Source organism: Sorex fumeus, unplaced genomic scaffold (genome assembly GCF_029834395.1).
Source record: "Sorex fumeus unplaced genomic scaffold, SorFum_2.1 ptg000064l, whole genome shotgun sequence".
Lineage (NCBI taxonomy): Eukaryota > Metazoa > Chordata > Mammalia > Eulipotyphla > Soricidae > Sorex > Sorex fumeus.
Window position 1 is genome coordinate 2,594,320 of NW_026606121.1, and position 18,164 is coordinate 2,612,483.

Sequence of the window (18,164 nt, forward strand, 5' to 3'; positions counted from 1 at the left end):
CTCTCGGGCTGGGGTGCACAGAGCACGTGCCCACAAGCGCCACCCCTCCCCGACCACACTGGATTTGTGTACCGAGTAATAGTAACTCTTAATATTGTCCCACGGGTTTCTTTAAATAGCTTTGAATTGGTTTTAGGCCAGTGAACGAATACATAGTAGCAGGAATTACCAAAATAAAGTTAAGTATACTCTTGAAGAAAAATTAGTACTGTTTTAAATTACTTAAAATATTTCCTGTTGTAGTACTCCTGTTACGTTGCATGAAATTTTCTTACACATGTTTTGCATATGTTTTGCAATGAACTGCATCATCTTAATGAACGAAGTTGAAATGAAAAAAACGCATGCAAAAAAATGTCCTCAATCTGGTATCTAGCTGGGTAATTATAGTGGTGGATAATTATAGAGTGACAAACTATAATCCTTTTGCTTAAAAAGCTGCTAAAGATTAAAGAGGTGTTATATTGGCCCTCAGCATTATTAGCAGACTATAGTAGACAATGCAAGAATTTTGGGGTTTTTTTTGTTTGTGGTGGTGAGGGCTTTTTTGTTTTTTTATGGTGAAGATGGTCACACCTGGAAGTATTCAGGGGACCACAACATGCCAGCGATTGATTCCAGAGACTTGTACATCCAGAGCATATGTTTTAATGTTTGAGACATATCTCTGCTGGAAATCTTGTTTCTTTTTTGGGTGTGCTCTGGGCTTGCTCCTGGCTCTGCACTCATGGATCACTCACTCCAGGGGGTACTTTGGAGATCATGTGTGGTGCTGGGGATTGAACCTGGGTTGTATGCCTGCAGGGCAAATGCTTTACCTACTGTACTATCACTCTGGCACTGAAAAAAAATTTAAGCTATTGAATCCTGGGCCGCAGCAATAGTACAGCATAGGTTGGGCACTTGCCTTGCACGTCGCTGAGCCCCAGCACCCCGTATGGTCCCCCAGGCCCTCTAGAAGTGATTCCTGAGCAAGGAGCCGGGAGTAAGCCCTGAGCACCACTGGGTTGGTCATAATAAAAAACAAACAAAAAAACCATCCTCAAACTATTGGATTCTAGCAAAATTTAGCTGGTATTTATTTAATTTTAAATACTGTGCGGATATGAGTTCAATTCCTCCGCCCCTCTTGGAGAGCCCAGCAAGCTACCGAGAGTATCTCTCCCGCACGGCAAAGCCTGGCAAGCTACCCATGATGTATTCAGTATGCCAAACACAGTAACAAGTCTCACAATGGAGACGTTACTGGGCCCACTCGAACAAATCGATGACCAACGGGAGGACAGTGCGATAGTGCTACTGTGGATATGATTAATTTTTTTCCCTTTATCATTTGCTTTTGAGTCACAGATGGTGGTCCTCCACTATACCCAGCCCAGAATTAGGTCGTTCCCGCCGAACGGGCTCCAGCTGCAAATGCACCCAGGCCTTTGCGCATCTCCCCCACCTGGGATTACTATCTCAGATGGTCTTCAAAAAAATGTCTTTGCTCTGGGTTTGCGTATGCATATGAACAAGCATTTATATTCAGTTGAATCATAGCATTGCCATGTTTCTAGATCTGAATAATTAAAATATTGGTGATTTCAAGTGATTCAAGCTGAAATATATACATATGCAAATATTTACCATATTTTTTTGTATATTATTACAATATTTTACTATGTGTGTGTGTGAAGCAAAATAGTATTTTTGTTTGTTTGTTTTTGGGCCACACCTGGCAGTGCTCAGGGCTGGCTCCTGACTCTGCAATTAAGGATCATTCCTGGCAGGCTCATGGGACCATAACGGGTGCCACGGATTGAAACCGGGTCTGCCATGTGCAAGGCAAATGCCTTACACACTGTACTATTGCTCCAGCCCCAAAGCAAAATATTTTTTATTGAAAGAACTTTAGAGATGTGAGGGGAGTGGAAGAGAGATAACGGTTCAAGAGCGAACACACACGTCTCCAGAAGGGAAAGGGAGATTTTATTTCTGTGTGTTTATGCCATTTGTCTTGAAACCATTTAGTCCATTCAAAGTAGGGCTGTGGGCTGGAGCAATAATATGGCAGGGCACTTGCCTTGCATGCAGCTGACCCAGGCCCCATCTCTGGCACCACAGATCGTCCTCCAAGCTGCAGCAGGAGTGATCCCTGGGCACAGAGCCAGGAGTAAGCCCTGAGAACCACCAGATCTGACCCGAAATACCAACCAACCAAACTAAAACAAGATGTGCCGAGGGCCAGGGAAGAAGCCAGGGCAGGATGCTTACCTTGGGTGTGTGTGGCTACATGCTCCCTCCTGGGCACTGCCAGCAAGAAAAGAGAAAATGGGGGCTGGAGAGAGCAAGGTGGAGAGCAGGCTTTGGAGGCATGAGACCTGGGTTTAAATCCTGGGAATAGCTCCTGAGCACAGCCAGGTTTGGCAACAAACAGAACAAGGGGAAGTTACGATGTGTCAGAGAGTGGTCCCCAGGTGATCTGGGTATGACTGAGATTCGGGCCTGTTGATCCGCATGGGTTGTCTTGAGGAATCTAGCTCCAGATTTAAGATGTGTTGAACATATTATTGAGGCATTAAATCCAGCCCTTGGAATCACTCCAGTGTCAGGGCTGTTCTGTGGCTTGCAGGGACTGCGGCCTCTGGGCGCCTGGTCACCTCCAGAGCCTAGTTCTGGCTGTCCTGGAGCTCATTTGTCTGAGTGCTATTTTGTCTAAAGCGAGCATGTTCTAGCGTCCCTGTGGTCTGAGGTGCGGCTTGGACTCGCTCGCTATAACAAAGCATTGTCTTTACAGGGATAGCCAGGCACTTCCGTTTTGGAAACCAAGAAGATGCCCACGAATTCCTGCAGTACACTGTCGATGCTATGCAGAAAGCTTGCCTGAACGGCAGCAACAAGTAAGCACAGGGGCTCAGGGTCGGGGCAGGGCTCCCGGGGCCTCGCTGCGCGTCGCCCACTGCTTTGGACAGGCATTCTTTTCAAATAATGATCAGCATTATTTGAAAGCAAGGGAAACTTTCCATGGTCTAGCAGTTTGAATTTTATTGTAGATGTCAGGGAAATAAACACGAACATGCTGTTGATACTGTTTAGTTCCTGAGTACAGTTAGACCTCACTTAACGTTGTGGGCCACGTCTGTCAATGCTAGCTGGAGCAGATGCTAACTTAAGCAGATAGCTGGAGAGCTACACTGGACCCCTGCAGGGTGGGATTTTGTTCTGTGTTGGTTGGCTGTTTTCCCCTCAACATTCTTACAAACATGATTGTAAAGAAGGTCGAATAGAATGACCCTGTTCATTATCTCGGTCCCACTAGATCAGCACCCGTCCCCAGACTTGGAGATGACTATCCTTTCTGGCCATACCTGGCTGTCTCTCCTTCCACCTCTAGCCTCCAAAATCTCTGTTTGCTCCCTGAATCTTCCTCCTGGTCAGTTCCCAGTTTCTGCGATTTCTTCCCTAAAACCTAAATGCAAACTCAAGAGGAAGATCCGAGAAGCAAACATAACCAGACCTGACCCTCCTGGTCAGTCTCCTGCCCAGTTCCAGCGCAGGGGCATCAGGCAGACTCTGGCACTCCCAGATGTGCCCAGCCCACTCACTTCTGGCTGCAGGCCTCACCCCCGCCGACTGCCCCACTGCCCCACACCTCACTCCCTGTCAGGATAAGACTCTAGTGCCTTTTTACCGGAGGCTGTGCCGGGCAAATTCCTGAGATGTGCAGGCATTTGGCGTCCGTAGCATCCTGACTCCTGCTGGACTCTTATCACTGCTTGCCTGTCTTTCAGGTTAGACAGACACACCCAGGCTACCACACTCGTCTGTCAGATATTTGGCGGATACTTGCGATCAAGAGGTAAGTGTGGGTTTCCCCACTTAATGAAGTGAGACGGGCGTGTGGGTCAAGGGGCCCTGCTCTCTGGGCCTCCCCTCCAGGGCTCTTGCCCAGGGTGCCTCTGTCCATCCAGTTGTCCTGGCCACATGCTGTCCATGTCCTCAAACTTGAAGTCTTTCAGCATTTCCACACCCAGGTTTTCGGTGGCCATAGGCCCTTGAGTTTAGTTCCCGACTGGAAGCTCTCAGGGACTTTCTGGTTTGTTTTTATCACCATCAGTTCCTCGGTGAATATCCTGTAATTTGCCTTTACGTTCTGACATTTGTGGGCAAATATTTAGAGTTTCTGAATCAAAGTGGGTCCTACCATGTTGTCTTTCCACGTAGCCATCCCAGCTTACATTCCCACCAGCAATATGTTGGGGCCAAATTTATGACCTTGGACCAACACAGTGTACTGTTAATCTTTTCCCCAATACTATATAAGCAGAATGTACCTTGTTTTCATTTTTTTTTTAATCTGATAGCAGTAATTTTGTGTTCTTTCGTTTTCAACAGTCGGGCTGCCATAGTGACTGCATTTTGCTTATCTTTGCATTTTATTTTTATTACAGTCAAGTGTTTAAATTGCAAAGGTGTTTCAGATACGTTTGATCCGTACCTTGACATAACATTGGAGATAAAGGTGAGTTTGAGGATTGGGCTAAAATTTGAAGAATCATCCATATTTTATATAACCATAGTTTGTAGTTTAGAATATACTTGTTGGAGAACATGAATTGAAAATTTTAATATGTTGACTTTTTTTTATCTAAAACTGTTTGAGATTGTGGGGATTACACTAGGCAGTGCTAGGAAGGGTGGTGAGCTGGGATCAGACCCAGGGCCTAGATCACACGAGGCGTGAGTGAGCACATTCCCTACTCTGAGACTCTCTTGAGTGCTGTAGGCAGTGATAGTGCAGCCGGTGGGATGCTGGTGGGATGCAGCTGGCCTTGTGTGCGGCTCACCAGGCTTCATCCCCATGCCCCAGAGGACCCCCCAAGTCACACTAGGGGTCACCCCAGCAACATTTGCATTGGGTGTGGCCCCAGAAAACAAATAGAAAGAAGTGTTTTTAGTCACCATAAAATATCTCAGCACAATCTTTAACCTTCCCTTTAAGGATCTTAATAAAATTAGATTCAGGTGCCTATAGGAATCAGTTTTAGATGCTTTTTTTTTAAAAAAATCCCTTCTTACGTCACACCTAGCGATGCTCAGGTGTTACTCCTGGCTCTGCACTCAGGAATTACTCTTGGTGGTGCTCAGGGGACCATATGAGATGCTGGGAATCGAACCCGGGTCAGCCACGTGCAAGGCAAAAGCCCTACCCGCTGTGCTGTCACTCTAGCCCCATGATGCTTTTTATTCTTTTTTTTTTTTTTGGCTTTTTTTGGGTCACACCCAGCGATGCACAGGGGTTACTCCTGGCTTTGCATTCAGGAATTACTCCTGGCAGTGCTCGGGGGACCATATAGGATGCTGGGAATCGAACCTGGGTCGGCCAAATCCAAGGCAAATGCCCTACCCAATGTGCTATCGCTCCAGCACCCCTATGATGCTTTTTCTTTAGAAATTTTTTTTTCACTTTGGTGTTTGGGCCACACCCAGCAATGCTCAGCCCTCAGTCCCGGCCCTGCACTCAGGCTCTCGGGCAAATGCTCTGCCCACTGTGCTCTCCCCGGCCCCTTCTTTAGAAACCTTTGCTCTTGTATTTTCCAATCTTTTGTTGTTCTCATTTGTTTTTTGTTTTGTCTTTACTTGGGAGAGGGGGCACTCCTGGCTGTCTCTGGCCCACTTTTTTTTCTAACAGGCTTTATTTTAAAAAGAAGAAACACGTGGAACAGTGATACAGACAGTTTCTATCTTGAATCATTTACTGGTTTACAAAATCGATTTCTCTTTTTGTCCGTTTGGCCACTTTGTTTCCATAAGGTCCTGCTTAGGCCTTTCACATACATGTGTGTGCGTGTGTGTGTGCGCGCGCGTCCATGCGCGCATGTGCTATGGCTGTGTGGTGTGGTGTGGTGTGGTGTGATGAGCTGTGGTTTCACCAGCTTATAGATCTGCATCCTTCCAGATGATACTCGGTTTGTTTCCAGGTCACTGCGCTTTATAATCATGTTTCAGGGAACCTGACATGTCTTGGTTCTCTTTGGTCTGCTGGACATTTTGTCTGGGAGGTTGGAGAGGTTTGGGCCCCACCCAGCAGTGCTCAGGGACCTTGTGTGGTGCCAGGGATGGGCCAGGGCTGCCTGCTTGCCTGGCGGCAGCATTTCCTCTGTGCTTGCCCTCCCGCCCCTCATCTTCTGGGTTTTAATTCAAAGGTTGGGAAAGTGACTCGGCGTGTGTGCACGTAAATGTGAACATAGTAGGACATTGTATTCTTGCGCTCAACCATAGCACTGACACATGGCACTGAGTGCTCACGCGTTTGCCCGTCTCTCCCAGGCCGCTCAGAGTGTGAACAAGGCGCTGGAGCAGTTTGTGAAGCCAGAGCAGCTGGACGGAGAGAACTCGTACAAGTGCAGCAAGTAGGAGGGTGCTGAGGGCCTGCGGGGCTGGGGTGGAAGGTTGGAGTGTGGCCGCGACCCTCACCTCCTGCCTTATCTGGGAGGACACCTGGGTCTTGGTTCTCCACGGACCCAAATGCTTCCGCTCCTGAACGCGGGGCCCTCCGTGCCCACAGGGACTTGGTGCTTCGTCATGGAGGGGGGAGTGGAAGCATCTCCCTGACACCACTTGGCAGAGCTGCTGGGCAGTGCTGCTGGGGTGGGGCCGCTTTCCCCAGGCCTTTATTTTTTATTTTTTTGTTTTTTGCTTTTTGGGTCATACCCAGCCATGCATAGGGGTTACTCCTGGCTCATGCGCTCAGGAATTACTCCTGGTGGTGCTCAGGGGACCATATGGGTTGCTGGGAATCGAACCCGGTCGGCTGTGTGCAAGGCAAACACACCCTACTTACTGTGCTATCGCGCCAGCCCCTCCCCAGGCCTTTAGAGACCTCTCAAAGGCACTTCCCCGGGACTCTGGGTTGAACCTGCTCCTTTTGTGATCTTACTTCATGATGTTGATTTTTGGTTTGGTTTCGGCTTTGGACCATACCCAGCAGTGTTCAGAGTTCTCTCCTGGGGGGCTGGGAATCGAACCTGGGTCATCTGTGTATAAGGCAAGTGTACTGTCACTCTGGCCCCTGACACTGAGACAAAAGTCTGTTTTATTTCATTTATTTGGGGCTTTGGGGGCCACTTCTGCCTATACTTACTTACAGGGCTTACTCCTGGTGGAGCTCAGGGAACAGTAGGGGGGTCAGGGATGGAACCTGGGTTGGCTGCGTGCAAGGCAAACACCTTACCTGCTTTACTCTATCTCTGACCCCCAGAAAGATCCCTTATAAAAGTTTTTGGAGAGAGTGGTAGTACAGTGAGTAGGGGACTTTCCCTGCGTGTGGCTAACCCGATTTCGATCCCCAGCACCACATATGGTCCCCCCGAGCTGCCAGGAGTGGTCGGACTAACCCTGAGCACTGCTGAGCGGCCCCCCTCAGAAAAGGAAGGCTATCTCACCTATTTTAAGTAGATTTTCCTTTTCTAGTCTAGTTCCCCAGGCCTGTTGCCATATGGAATATTCCATAGGAAAGAAGGCAGCTTTCTAAGATGATGGGGTTTTGCCTTTGTTCTAACTTTGCAGACATTTGTAATATACACATATATATCATTAATCTTTTATTATTTATACTCATTATATTCTTGTAATTACATATTATGTGCATATTACTATAAATTATACATATATGGGACTATTAGTTTGTGGGCCTACCTAGCTTGGGGGTCGCTCCTGGTGGTCTCCAGAAACCAGTACTGGGGGCTGAATCTCCCCCGTATACCGCCTGAGCTTGGGCCTGTGAAACATCTGTCCCTTGCTTGGTTTCGGGGCTCCCCAAGCCAGAGCCAATCCAGAAGGTCCTGGAGTTCCTGCGGTGGTATTGGGTCAGACTTGGTTCTCGCAGAACTGGACCAGCATGAAGACCCTTAGTTTTGGTTTGTTCTTAAGTGAGAGAAATGTTGATTAACCTAATTTAAAAATTATCTGTGGGACTTGGCATTTCAGAGTCTCCCTAGCATCCTCTTTCCTGCCAATTGAGCAATTCCCCCCCCCCCCCAAAGTTTTAATATTTCTCTGATTTGAAAGGGCGGTGTTAGGGGACTGGAGAGATTGTCAGTGGTGAGGTACATGGCCGACCCGCGTCCAATCCCCAGTACCACACACAGATGGTCCCCTGAGCCCACCAGGGGTGAGACTTCACTACAGAGCCTGCAGTTAGCCCTGAATGAGGTCCAAAGACAAAAAAAGAGAACAAAGGTGGGGTTTGCTGTGGAGCATCCGTGTGTGTGTGTGTGTGTGTGTGTGTGTGTGTGTGTGTACGCGTGTACATGTGCTGGAGGTTAGATCAAGGCCACACGGCAGCTTGGTCTCTACCACTGAGTCGCATCCGTGGCCCAAGTGGCCTTCTTTAAAAACCAGTCAGGATGACTCAGGGGGTCAGGAAGCCTAAAGGCAAACAAACAGAACCAACAAACCCACACACACACATTACCTCACGCTTCTAAACCTCTTACTCCTGTTTCTGTTCATTTCAAGGTGTAAAAAGATGGTTCCAGCTTCCAAGAGGTTCACCATACATAGGTCCTCCAATGTCCTCACGCTTTCTCTGAAACGCTTTGCCAATTTTACTGGTGGAAAAATTGCTAAGGTAAGTAGGTAACGTCAGTACTATGCTTTCATGCCACGCCTTTCCAGCAGTAGTTGGTAAGGATCTAAAGGACCAAGTTGTGCCGTTTTTTTACCTGAGTTTCTTGTAGCACTTAGAGGGTGTGCCAGGAGGCTGCGGGGGGTGGGGGGTGTGTGCCCAGTGCCACTGCTTCCTCAGCCCTCAGCTATTGAGTCTCCTGGAGAGGCTCGCGTTAGCCTCTGCTTTGTGCTCAGGGAGGGGACGCGTGGCTGTGGGGGGCTCGTGCCCTCCATCCAGAGAGGCCTCCTGTCTCATCAGCCCGCCCTGTTGCCCCCACATGGACGGGTTCTGCTGCAGCCCTTGAACCCTCTCCTGGGCCCTGAGTCTGCTCCCGGGTACCGCACCCTGCCTCTCTCCCTAAGCGCCCCTTAAAGTAAGGGCCCGGCATGTACGAGGTGCCTGCCCCACTGTTCACACGGACCTCCGTGTAGGGGGAGAGGAGGTGAGGCTGCGTGGGTGTGAGGTGCTGGGACACACCAGCTCGCCCTGGAACTGCCTCCAGACTGCACGGCGGGAAACTCTGCAGGTCCCTCTGCCCCTCAGGGTGGCTATGCACTCAGGATGCTCTTCCTTCCCTTTCTCACTTCTCCTTAGGATGTGAAATACCCTGAGTACCTGGATATCCGACCATACATGTCACAGCCAAATGGGGAGCCGATTATTTATGTCCTGTACGCGGTACTGGTACACACGGGCTTTAACTGCCACGCTGGCCACTACTTCTGCTACATCAAAGTAAGCTGCAGGGTTCGCACGTCACTCACCTCTGCAGCCCTGGACAGTAGCGCTGCCTCCGGGGCGGGGGGCGGGGGCTTCCCTTAAAATGTGAAAGTCCACTTTGCTTCCATTTCTCTGGATTGCGCTCCCCTCTGATATCTCTTCAACGGACTCTCTAGGCGAGCAATGGCCTCTGGTATCAGATGAATGACTCCATCGTCTCCACCAGTGACATCAGATCGGTACTCAGCCAGCAAGCATATGTCCTGTTCTACATCAGGTACTACAGATGCTAGTCCTGTCACTGTCCCTCCACTCATCGTCCTTTCTGAATACGGAGTTATAAGATGGCAGCTCAGCGATAGAGCACGTGTGGATTCTGCATCGCGTTCCCACCAGCCTTTGGTAGCAAGGAGGCCTGCGGGGTTGGGGAGGGGGCCGAGGACTGAGGCGGAGGGCGCAGGCCCCAGCCCCCTGCTCGGCCGCAGCCCTTCGTCACATCCCGCTGCGTTCTGGAAGCACCCGGTTCTGGCTGTGCCTGGGGCACTCAGCTGTCACAGGCTGAAAATGAAGAATCACCAGAAATGTCCCCCAGTGCCAGCAGGACCGCATTTGGGTGGGGTTGTCCCCGGGCTGCAGCCTGCAGTTCAGGGTCTCTGAAGACAGCAGGTCCGAGGAGATGGAGGGGACAAGCAGTCTGTAGCCCCTCATTGGAGCCGGGAAGTCTGTCTCGGGGCAGCTGTGGAACACTGTGGGCTCTGTAACGGTCGTGTCTGGAGCAGGGGAAATGCTGTCACCGCAGATGGGGATGAGCTCTCAGTGTGCCGGGGGCCCTGGACTGGCACCGCCTCCTGCCCTTATGCACTGCCGTTCGGGTGACCTGCATGTCGTGTCTGTGTCCCCAGGTCACATGATGTGAAGAACGGAGGCGAGCTCACTCACTCCCCCCACAGCCCCGGTCAGTCCTCGCCCCGGCCGGTCATCAGTCAGCGCGTGGTCAGCAGCAAGCAGGCTGCGGCCGGGTTCATTGGCCCGCAGCTGCCTTCGCACATGATCAAGGTGAGGGGACAATGGGGGGAGCAGGGACGCTTGGTGGCTGCCCGTCGCGCCCCGTGGCTCCAGGCCCTGGCACCCCTGAGAACACGTCCCTCAGCCCCCAGGGGCAGGGACCGGCTGCACCCACGCCTGGCTGTGAGCACTGGCATGGAGTCTCAGTCTGACAGAGGAGTGTCATCGACGTGAGTCACCCAGGGCACAAGGACCCCTTTCACCAAGACTGGGGTTCCTGCTCCCACAGAATGCTGAGCCCAGGGCCTGGTCCCGGCAGAGCCAGTCTGAGCGCAGCAGGCTCCTCTCAGTATAAGGCCGGGGGCCTGGCACCCAGTGGGTTCTGATGGCCGGGGCCAGGCGGCCGGGAGACTGGCACCCAGTGGGTTCTGATGTGCTGGGTCAAAGGGCGTCGGACTGTGCCTGGGAGCATGCGTGCTGGAAGGAGCAGCTTACTGATTTTGCCTGGGGTTTCTTTGTTCGGTTTTTACCGAGACCTGGAGGCAAGACGGCAACCCTTGCACGTAACCGAGGAGATTTTGAAAAGGCCAAACAAGGCAACTGTCACTCAGATCCTGCCCAAGACCCCCAGTTGGTGACCCCAACATAGGCCAGCAGTGAGGCAGGGGCTTCTGGAGATGGAATGCCGGGAGGAGAGGGCTGGGCACGAGAGCCTGGGCACCCCATCTCAATTCTTCCCCCTGGAGCTGACGGTCCCAGGAACCCCCCGGAGAGGACATCCCAGGCTTTTCCCAGTGACTCTCTCCTTTGCTTCTGATCAAAGCAGAGAGACACTAGTTCGGCCGAACAGCACGGCACATCAGTGCTGGCTCTGCTCACCAACTCCTAGGTGTCCCTCCCCAAGCCCTGCCAGGAGTGAACCCAGAGCACAAGAGCCCCGAGTCCCGCCGCATGGCCCGCAAGCACACAAAAGAACTTAGTCTTGGGGTAGTGACAGAGCCAGTCACCTGTTTATTGATTAGTTGCCCTATGGCAGGAGGGTGGTGTAGGAGAAGACTGGGGCCCACATGGCAGGGCCCTCATCACCCGCTCCCTCCTTCCAGAACCCACCGCACCTGAACGGGACGGGCCCACTTAAGGAGACGCCCAGCAGCTCCCTGTCAAGCCCTAACGGGAATCCCAGCGTCAATCGGGCCGCTCCCGTTGGTGCTCCTACTTCTGTTCCGAACTGGTCGGTCAGCAGGCCTGCTGTCCTCCCAGAGCACCCCAAGAAGCAGAAGATCACCATCAGTATTCACAACAAGTTACCCGTGCGCCCAGGCCCACCTCAGCCCGGCCTCCTGAGCAGCCCCCTGGAGACCCCGGCCAAGCCCGCCCCGTCCTCCACCGTCACCAACCCCTCCGCAATACAGTCTACCTCGAGCACTGCTGCCCCCGTGGCGTCCAGTAAGGCCCCGAAGCCGCCCGCCCCGAGCGAGCCCTGCGCCGCACCCGTGGTGAATGGCAAGGCCAGGCTGCACGCCAGTGTCCTGGTCCCCTACGGGGCCGAGTCGTCCGAGGAGTCTGATGAAGAGGCCAAGGGCCTCGGCAGGGAGAACGGCCTGGGGGTGGCGCAGGGCGCGGCGGGCGATGAGGCCGCTCCGCACGAGCTGCTTCGGGAACCCACAGCGCTGAATGGTGCTGACAGTGCAGATGGTGACCCCACGGCACATGGGCCCTCGCCGGACGGCACCACGGGCCAAGGGCAGCCCCCACTGCATGCAGAAAACCCCTTTGCTAAGGCAAATGGTTTACCTGGGAAGGTGAGGAGCAGGACCGGGTGGGCTGGGGGCTGGTGCCCCCCTGGCTGGCAGTCAGGAGCCCCGAGTGGAACACCGCCGTCTCTGTTCCAGCTAATGCCTGCTCCGCTGCCGCCTCTCCCGGAAGATAAGATCTTAGAGACCTTCAAACTCAGCAGCAAAGCAAAAGGCTCGGCAGAGGAAGCAAGGTAAATGGGAATGAACTCACACACACCCGCGTGCCGGGACAGCACGGGCTTGGGGCCCCTCTTTCTCTGGAAGTCTTACAGTTACTTTGGTTTTGGTTTTTGGGCCATGTCAAGCCATACTCAGGGCTTACTCCTGGCTCTGTGCTCAGGAATCACTCCTGATGGTGCTCAGGGGACCATATGGGATGCTGGGGATGGAACCCAGGTCAGCCGCATACAAGGCAAATCTCCTATCCACCGTATTATCATTCCAGACCCTAGAAGGTTTACAGTTATTCTTTTTTTTTTTTTGACAGTTGTTATTCTTACTAGTTTAGTAACATGTTTATTCTTTTTTTTTTTTTTTTTTTTTGCTTTTTGGGGTCACACCTAGCTATGGTTGGGTTACTCCTGGCTCTGCACTCAAGAATAACATGAGTTACTGGCGGTGCTTGGGGGGACTGTATGGGATGCCAGGGATTGAACTGAGGTTGGCCACATGCAAGGCAAATGACCTACCTGCTGTACTATCAGTCCGGCCCCATGTTTATTCTTCTTGATAAAATTGTAAGTGGGATTTCCTAATTTCCCTAATTTTTATTTCCTCTTATTCATTGTGTATAGAATTACAATCATGCTTATCAATTCGTTTCTTTTGATAATTTTTTCATTTTCAGTTTCTGAAATGGGGAGCCTTTGTCACCCACAAATAGCAATAGTTATTATTTTCCATAGGGCTGGAGCGATAGCACATCAGTAGGGCGTTTGCCTTGCGCGCAGCCAGCCTGGCTGAGCCGGGTTCGATTCCTCCGGCCCTCTGGTGAGCTACTGAGAGTATCTCGCCCGCACGGCAAAGCCTGGCAAGCTGCCCGTGACGTATTCAATATGCCAAACACAGAAACAACAAGTCTCAAAATGGAGACGTTACCAGGCTCGCTTGAGCAAATCGATGAACAAATTGATTATTTTCCATCTGGATTCCTTCATTTTTTTCCTGGTTTTGACTGGGACTCCCAAAATCTTTGGAAGGTGCTGGCGGAGCGTTTGTTTTTGGGCATCCCAGCTTGCTCCCAGCTCTGCGCTAAGGGTTGGCTCTGAGGGACCCTGTGATGTCTGGGGATGAGACCAGGGTGGCTGTGTGTGGGGCAGCCCCTCTCAGCTGTTGTCTGGCTCTGGCCCCAGGGTCAGTTATAGCATCTTAATCCTGGTTCTCCATTTCTGAGCCAGGGCCGCAGCCTGGGGCATCGTAGGCCCGACCTTTGCTGGGTTGGCATGTCCCTTTGACTGACTTCATCACAGGCACCCTCCCTCCCCCATTTCTGCTTTTGGACTCCCAGGTGGTACTCAGGAGACGGGATGGGTAGAGGGTATCGCAGCAATTCTCAGCCGCTCAGTGCTCGGGAGCCTACAGGGCCGTGGCCAGAGGTACTCGGGCTAAGTGCTGTGCCAGGAATGTTTAGGGGACCGTGTGGAACTGCAACTCGGCCCCAGTCACTGGTATGGTTTATCATAATTAGAATCTTGTAAATGCGTTTTCAGCATCTCTTGGTATGATCATGAGATTTTTGTTTTTAAAAATGGGGCTTTGGACCAGCGACACCTTGCCTGCACACTCCTGACCCGGGCTTGACCCCGCACCGCATATGTTCCTCCAAGCCTCGCCAGGAGTGCTCCCCGAGCACTGCCAGGTATGGCCCAAGAACAAAACCAAGACCTTGGGGTTTACACCTGGTGGTTCCAGGGACCGAGTGCTCAGCCTTGTCCCTAAGGCAATAGCTCTGACACCTGGGCCACAGCCTGTGGCTTTCACCTGGGATACGGTGTGGCCTACTACATCCACTGACTTATGGGCCTCAAGCACCCCCAGACCAACCCTCTTAGTCCTGGGGTTGGATTCTTTGCTGTCTTGCTGCCTGTGATCCCCCGAGTTTATGGAGGAGCTTTGCCTGGTCCGTCAGGGCTCGGGATCGTGTGCCCGCTGTGTTAGTGAGCATCAGCTGAGGAGTGACGGCACAGTGGGAGGGCAGGCCAGGAGCACAGACAGGCTGGAGTTCCGTGCCATCCCACCTGCGCGCCCAGTTGTAGTTTTGGAAGAGCGAGTGTTTGTGAAGACGAGGGTGACAGATTTTGCCGTGTGGCTGCAGGCTGTGACATGGCCACCCTGTCCCCCGCCCTCAGGGGCTAGTAGGGCTCCATCACTGCGGCAGCCCCCATCTGCACCCCGCTTTCAGAATGGCTCTTGCAGATGCCGCACTGAATGCCACCGAGCGGATTCAGAGGGGGCAGAGTGAGTGCGGCGGGTGCCCACTGCTTCCCTGTCCCACGTTTCCGCCTGTCTGTGCCTCGGATCCACCCCTGGGCTTCACAAACATGAGACAAGTGCTGCACGGCTGGGCCAGTCCTGGGAGGACTAGGCAGTCCCACCCTCAGCGCCATGCCAGGGAACAGCAGGACCACGCTGGTCTCTGGCTCTCTGCTGTCCCACAGTGGCCGCACGTCCCTGTCTCTGCTCTCCAAAGCGGCTCTGTGTCCCCGTCCCTGCTGTCCCACAGCCACTGCGTGTCCCCCCATTTCGGCTCTCCATGGCCATTGCGTGTCCCATCTCTGCTCTCCACAGCCGTGTGTCCCCTCTCTGTTCTCCACGACCACTGCATGTCTCCCCATCTCTGCTCTCCCGTGCCACTGTGTTTCACCCCACCCCCACAGTCTCCACGACCGGCCGGGTCAGAGCTGAGGGTTCACCGTGGCTCTGGACTCTGGCCCAGCAGCTTTGGTTAAACCTTGTAAACACACAGGCAAAGCTTTGCAGCAATCAGGGGCAAAGTTCACTCACTGCAGAGACCTGCCCAAACCCTCAGAGATTCCTCAGCGTGTCTAAATGACCTGGGTCTTTTTGGAGTTACTAGGAGAGAAATCTGGAGGAAAGGGATCTAGAGGAAAAGCTAAGGGTTCCAGTCATCAGTCATCACTTAACATTTTTAAAGAGTTAATCCCGAAGTTCTTTAGGCTCATTTGGATTTGGAGAGTGACTTAGTTACTGGAATGAAAGCCAGAGAGTTGGCATGGAGGGCAAGGCTGTGGCGGTGGGAGTGGTACAAATCTGGCACTACCTACACCCCCCGCTGAGGCCCAGGCACTGCCCCTTCAGGTTTGCCCACCGAGGCCAAGGGCTGCGCGAGGCCCCGAATACCCACAGCCAGTGGCTCTGTTGGGTGCTAGGGTAGGTGTGGGCGGGGAGGGGAGGCGGGTGAGCACGGCTGAGGCAGGGGGCTGAGGCCATTGGCCACAAGTGCCAGCTGACAGGTTTCTCTCTGGTGCTGTTGCAGCCCCGCGCAAGCAGAGGAAAGCCCACTGGGGGGCCCCTACGCGGAACTTGAGGCTGGCAGCCCCCCTCCCGCCTGCCAGCAGCTCCCCGAGGCGGCCTCTGGTCTCAGCCACCTGAAGGCAGCTCTGCTGCCCTGCGACCCCAGCGTCCCTGCCACCAAAGAAGCGTCGGAGAACGTGGCTGCCATGCCTGCCGAGTCTCCGGCCTGCACCAGCCCTGGGGAGGCCAACAGGGCCACGTGCGAGGCCGGTCAACTCCCATCCGTGCGTGACCCCGGGAGCACCGCGGAGGAGCAGGGCAGGGCCTCCCCGGACACGGCCAGCCCGCAGCGGTCCCCGGCCCAGGGCAGCACCATGGGGGAGCTGAGCCCGGCCCCCTCGGCTCGCCCCGAGGCCGACGGCACCCACGAACTCTTGGTTCACATCAGCCGGGACGTGGCCACGGCTGCCGAGGGGCCACCCGCAGCACCCACAGACAAAGCCGCGGAAGGCCCTGCGGAAGGGGGCCCGGCAGCGAGTCCCGGGCAGGCCAGTGAGGAGAGCAAGGCGGGGCACAGGGTCCCGGACCCATCTCCAGGCAAGGAGAAGATCAGCAGCCTCCGGAAAGTGGACCGCGGCCACTACCGGAACCGAAGAGACGCTTCTTCCAGTGGCGAGCGCGCGCGGGAAAGCCGGAGCAAAACGGAGGACCATTACCACAAAAAGCGGCACCCGTCTGAGCGGGAGCGGGCCAAGCAGGAGTGCCACCGGCGCGAGCACTGCAGCGGGAGCCACGGCGACAGGGGCAGCCCGAGCGAGCGGCGCTCCCTGGGCAGGTACGGCCACCAGCAGGAGTGGAGCCGCCACCACCATTCAGAGAGCGAACACGCATGGGGCCGGGAGAAGTACTACCCCGAGCAGGTGCGGTGGGGCAAGTGCCGGCACTACCACAGCCGCTCGGCCCTGTACCTGCCACGGGAGGCGCGCGACTGGAAGGCCTTCCCCGGGGCCCGTGACCACGGCCGGCCCTATGACTACTACAAAGGCAGGAAGGCCTATGAGAAGGAGCGGCACCATGCCCGCGCCGGCCCGGCCCACAGCCTCCCCCTGTACCCCGAGAAGTACTCCCATGAGAAAATGGCACTTGGGGCTGAAGGCGGCTGTGACCTCTCAGGCCGTTTCCGTGGACCCGAGAACTCGAAGCCACGGAAACGGAGACACGACAGCGTCGAGAACGTGGACGGGCACGGGGAAAAGCCCGCCTGGAGGAGTGCGCCCAAGGGCCCTTTGGAAGAGCCCAAGGCGAAGAAGCACAAAAAGTCAAAGAAGAAAAAGAAATCCAAAGACAAGCACCGGACCCGAGATTCCAGGTGAGGCGGGGGCAGGGGCCGGCCACGGAGGCAAGTCAGGGCTCCGGTGAGGGTTTTGGTGTTTTTGGTTTTAGGTCCACACCCAGCGGTGCTCAGGGGACCCCAGGGGAGGCTGAGGATCGAATGTGGGTCAGCTGTGGGCAAGGCAAGCACCCTCCTGATGGACTAGGGTTCCGGCCCCTGCTGTGGTTTTCTTTTTGAGTTTGGCAATTGCACTGCTTTGACATGTGTGTAAACTGTAGCTGTTTTAAGACTATCTGATCTCAGAGGCTCCCACGTGCCTGACGACACAGCTTCTGAAATGCATTGCCTTTCCGGGGCTGCCCAGGCGGCCTGGTGAGGCCCCACCCGATATCCTTGCATCTCAGCCATATTGGCCTCCCCCCCACCCCCCACCCCACAAAGAAGTCGTAGCTAATGAAGCAACAGTAGAGCAAGGCCAGCCTCTTGCTCACTGACATCCCATATGGGCCCCTGAGCATCACCAAGAGGAATACCCGAGCATTGCCAGTGTGGTCCAAAAAAACCTTTCCATGACAGACAAAAAGTTGTAGCTTATTGGCTGAATTGTCTTCAATTGAATACATTCTATATTCTATTCCATTTTCTTTCTCACTGTTCACAAAATAATACAACTTTCAGGGTCTAGAATAATGTGAGCTAAAATGCCCTACTTGCTTCTTGGCCACACCCAGTGATCCTCAGGCTGACTCCTGGCTCTGCACTCAGGAATCACTCCTGACAGTGCTCCAGGGACCAAATGGAGTGTCAGGGACTGAACTCTGCCCTGCCTGGTGACTATCCTTCCATCCCCTAAGATACCCCAGACTTGAATGTTCTAGTCTAGAACCAGGTTTACCTATGCAACATCCAGTGACACTGCAGTGGCACTGGTCTTTGCTTGTCTTCCCTATTCTCAGTTTATAATCTAATTGAAAGTTTGCTCTTACTGCCTTTTGGGAGGTGCTGGGGGTCAGAGACAGGCCAATCCTGCACTCTCACTGTTTGGTCTGAGAAGACCTGGGCACTGACGAGGGCTGTGTGCGGCTCAGCACGCGGCCCTGGAGCCCCAGTGCTTCCGAGCTGCTCTCCTTAAGCCTGAGGCAGCGGGCGGCCCCCCAGGCCCCGCGAGTCTCCATGGGCCCAG

General features: G+C 53.7%; 1 protein-coding gene across 2 annotated transcripts in view; it reads left to right on the forward strand.

Moving 5' to 3' along the window:
• USP42 (ubiquitin specific peptidase 42) overlaps window positions 1-18,164 on the forward strand; it is a 41,424-nt gene that overhangs the window by 20,998 nt on the left and 2,262 nt on the right. For both annotated transcript variants that reach the window (XM_056128494.1, XM_056128495.1), the window contains 11 exons: window positions 2,780-2,882; window positions 3,774-3,841; window positions 4,434-4,504; window positions 6,313-6,395; window positions 8,503-8,614; window positions 9,248-9,388; window positions 9,550-9,650; window positions 10,276-10,429; window positions 11,482-12,180; window positions 12,271-12,365; window positions 15,671-17,017. In XM_056128494.1, the coding sequence (XP_055984469.1) occupies window positions 2,780-2,882; window positions 3,774-3,841; window positions 4,434-4,504; window positions 6,313-6,395; window positions 8,503-8,614; window positions 9,248-9,388; window positions 9,550-9,650; window positions 10,276-10,429; window positions 11,482-12,180; window positions 12,271-12,365; window positions 15,671-17,017 (2,974 nt within the window). The remainder of the gene's footprint in view (window positions 1-2,779; window positions 2,883-3,773; window positions 3,842-4,433; window positions 4,505-6,312; window positions 6,396-8,502; window positions 8,615-9,247; window positions 9,389-9,549; window positions 9,651-10,275; window positions 10,430-11,481; window positions 12,181-12,270; window positions 12,366-15,670; window positions 17,018-18,164) is intronic.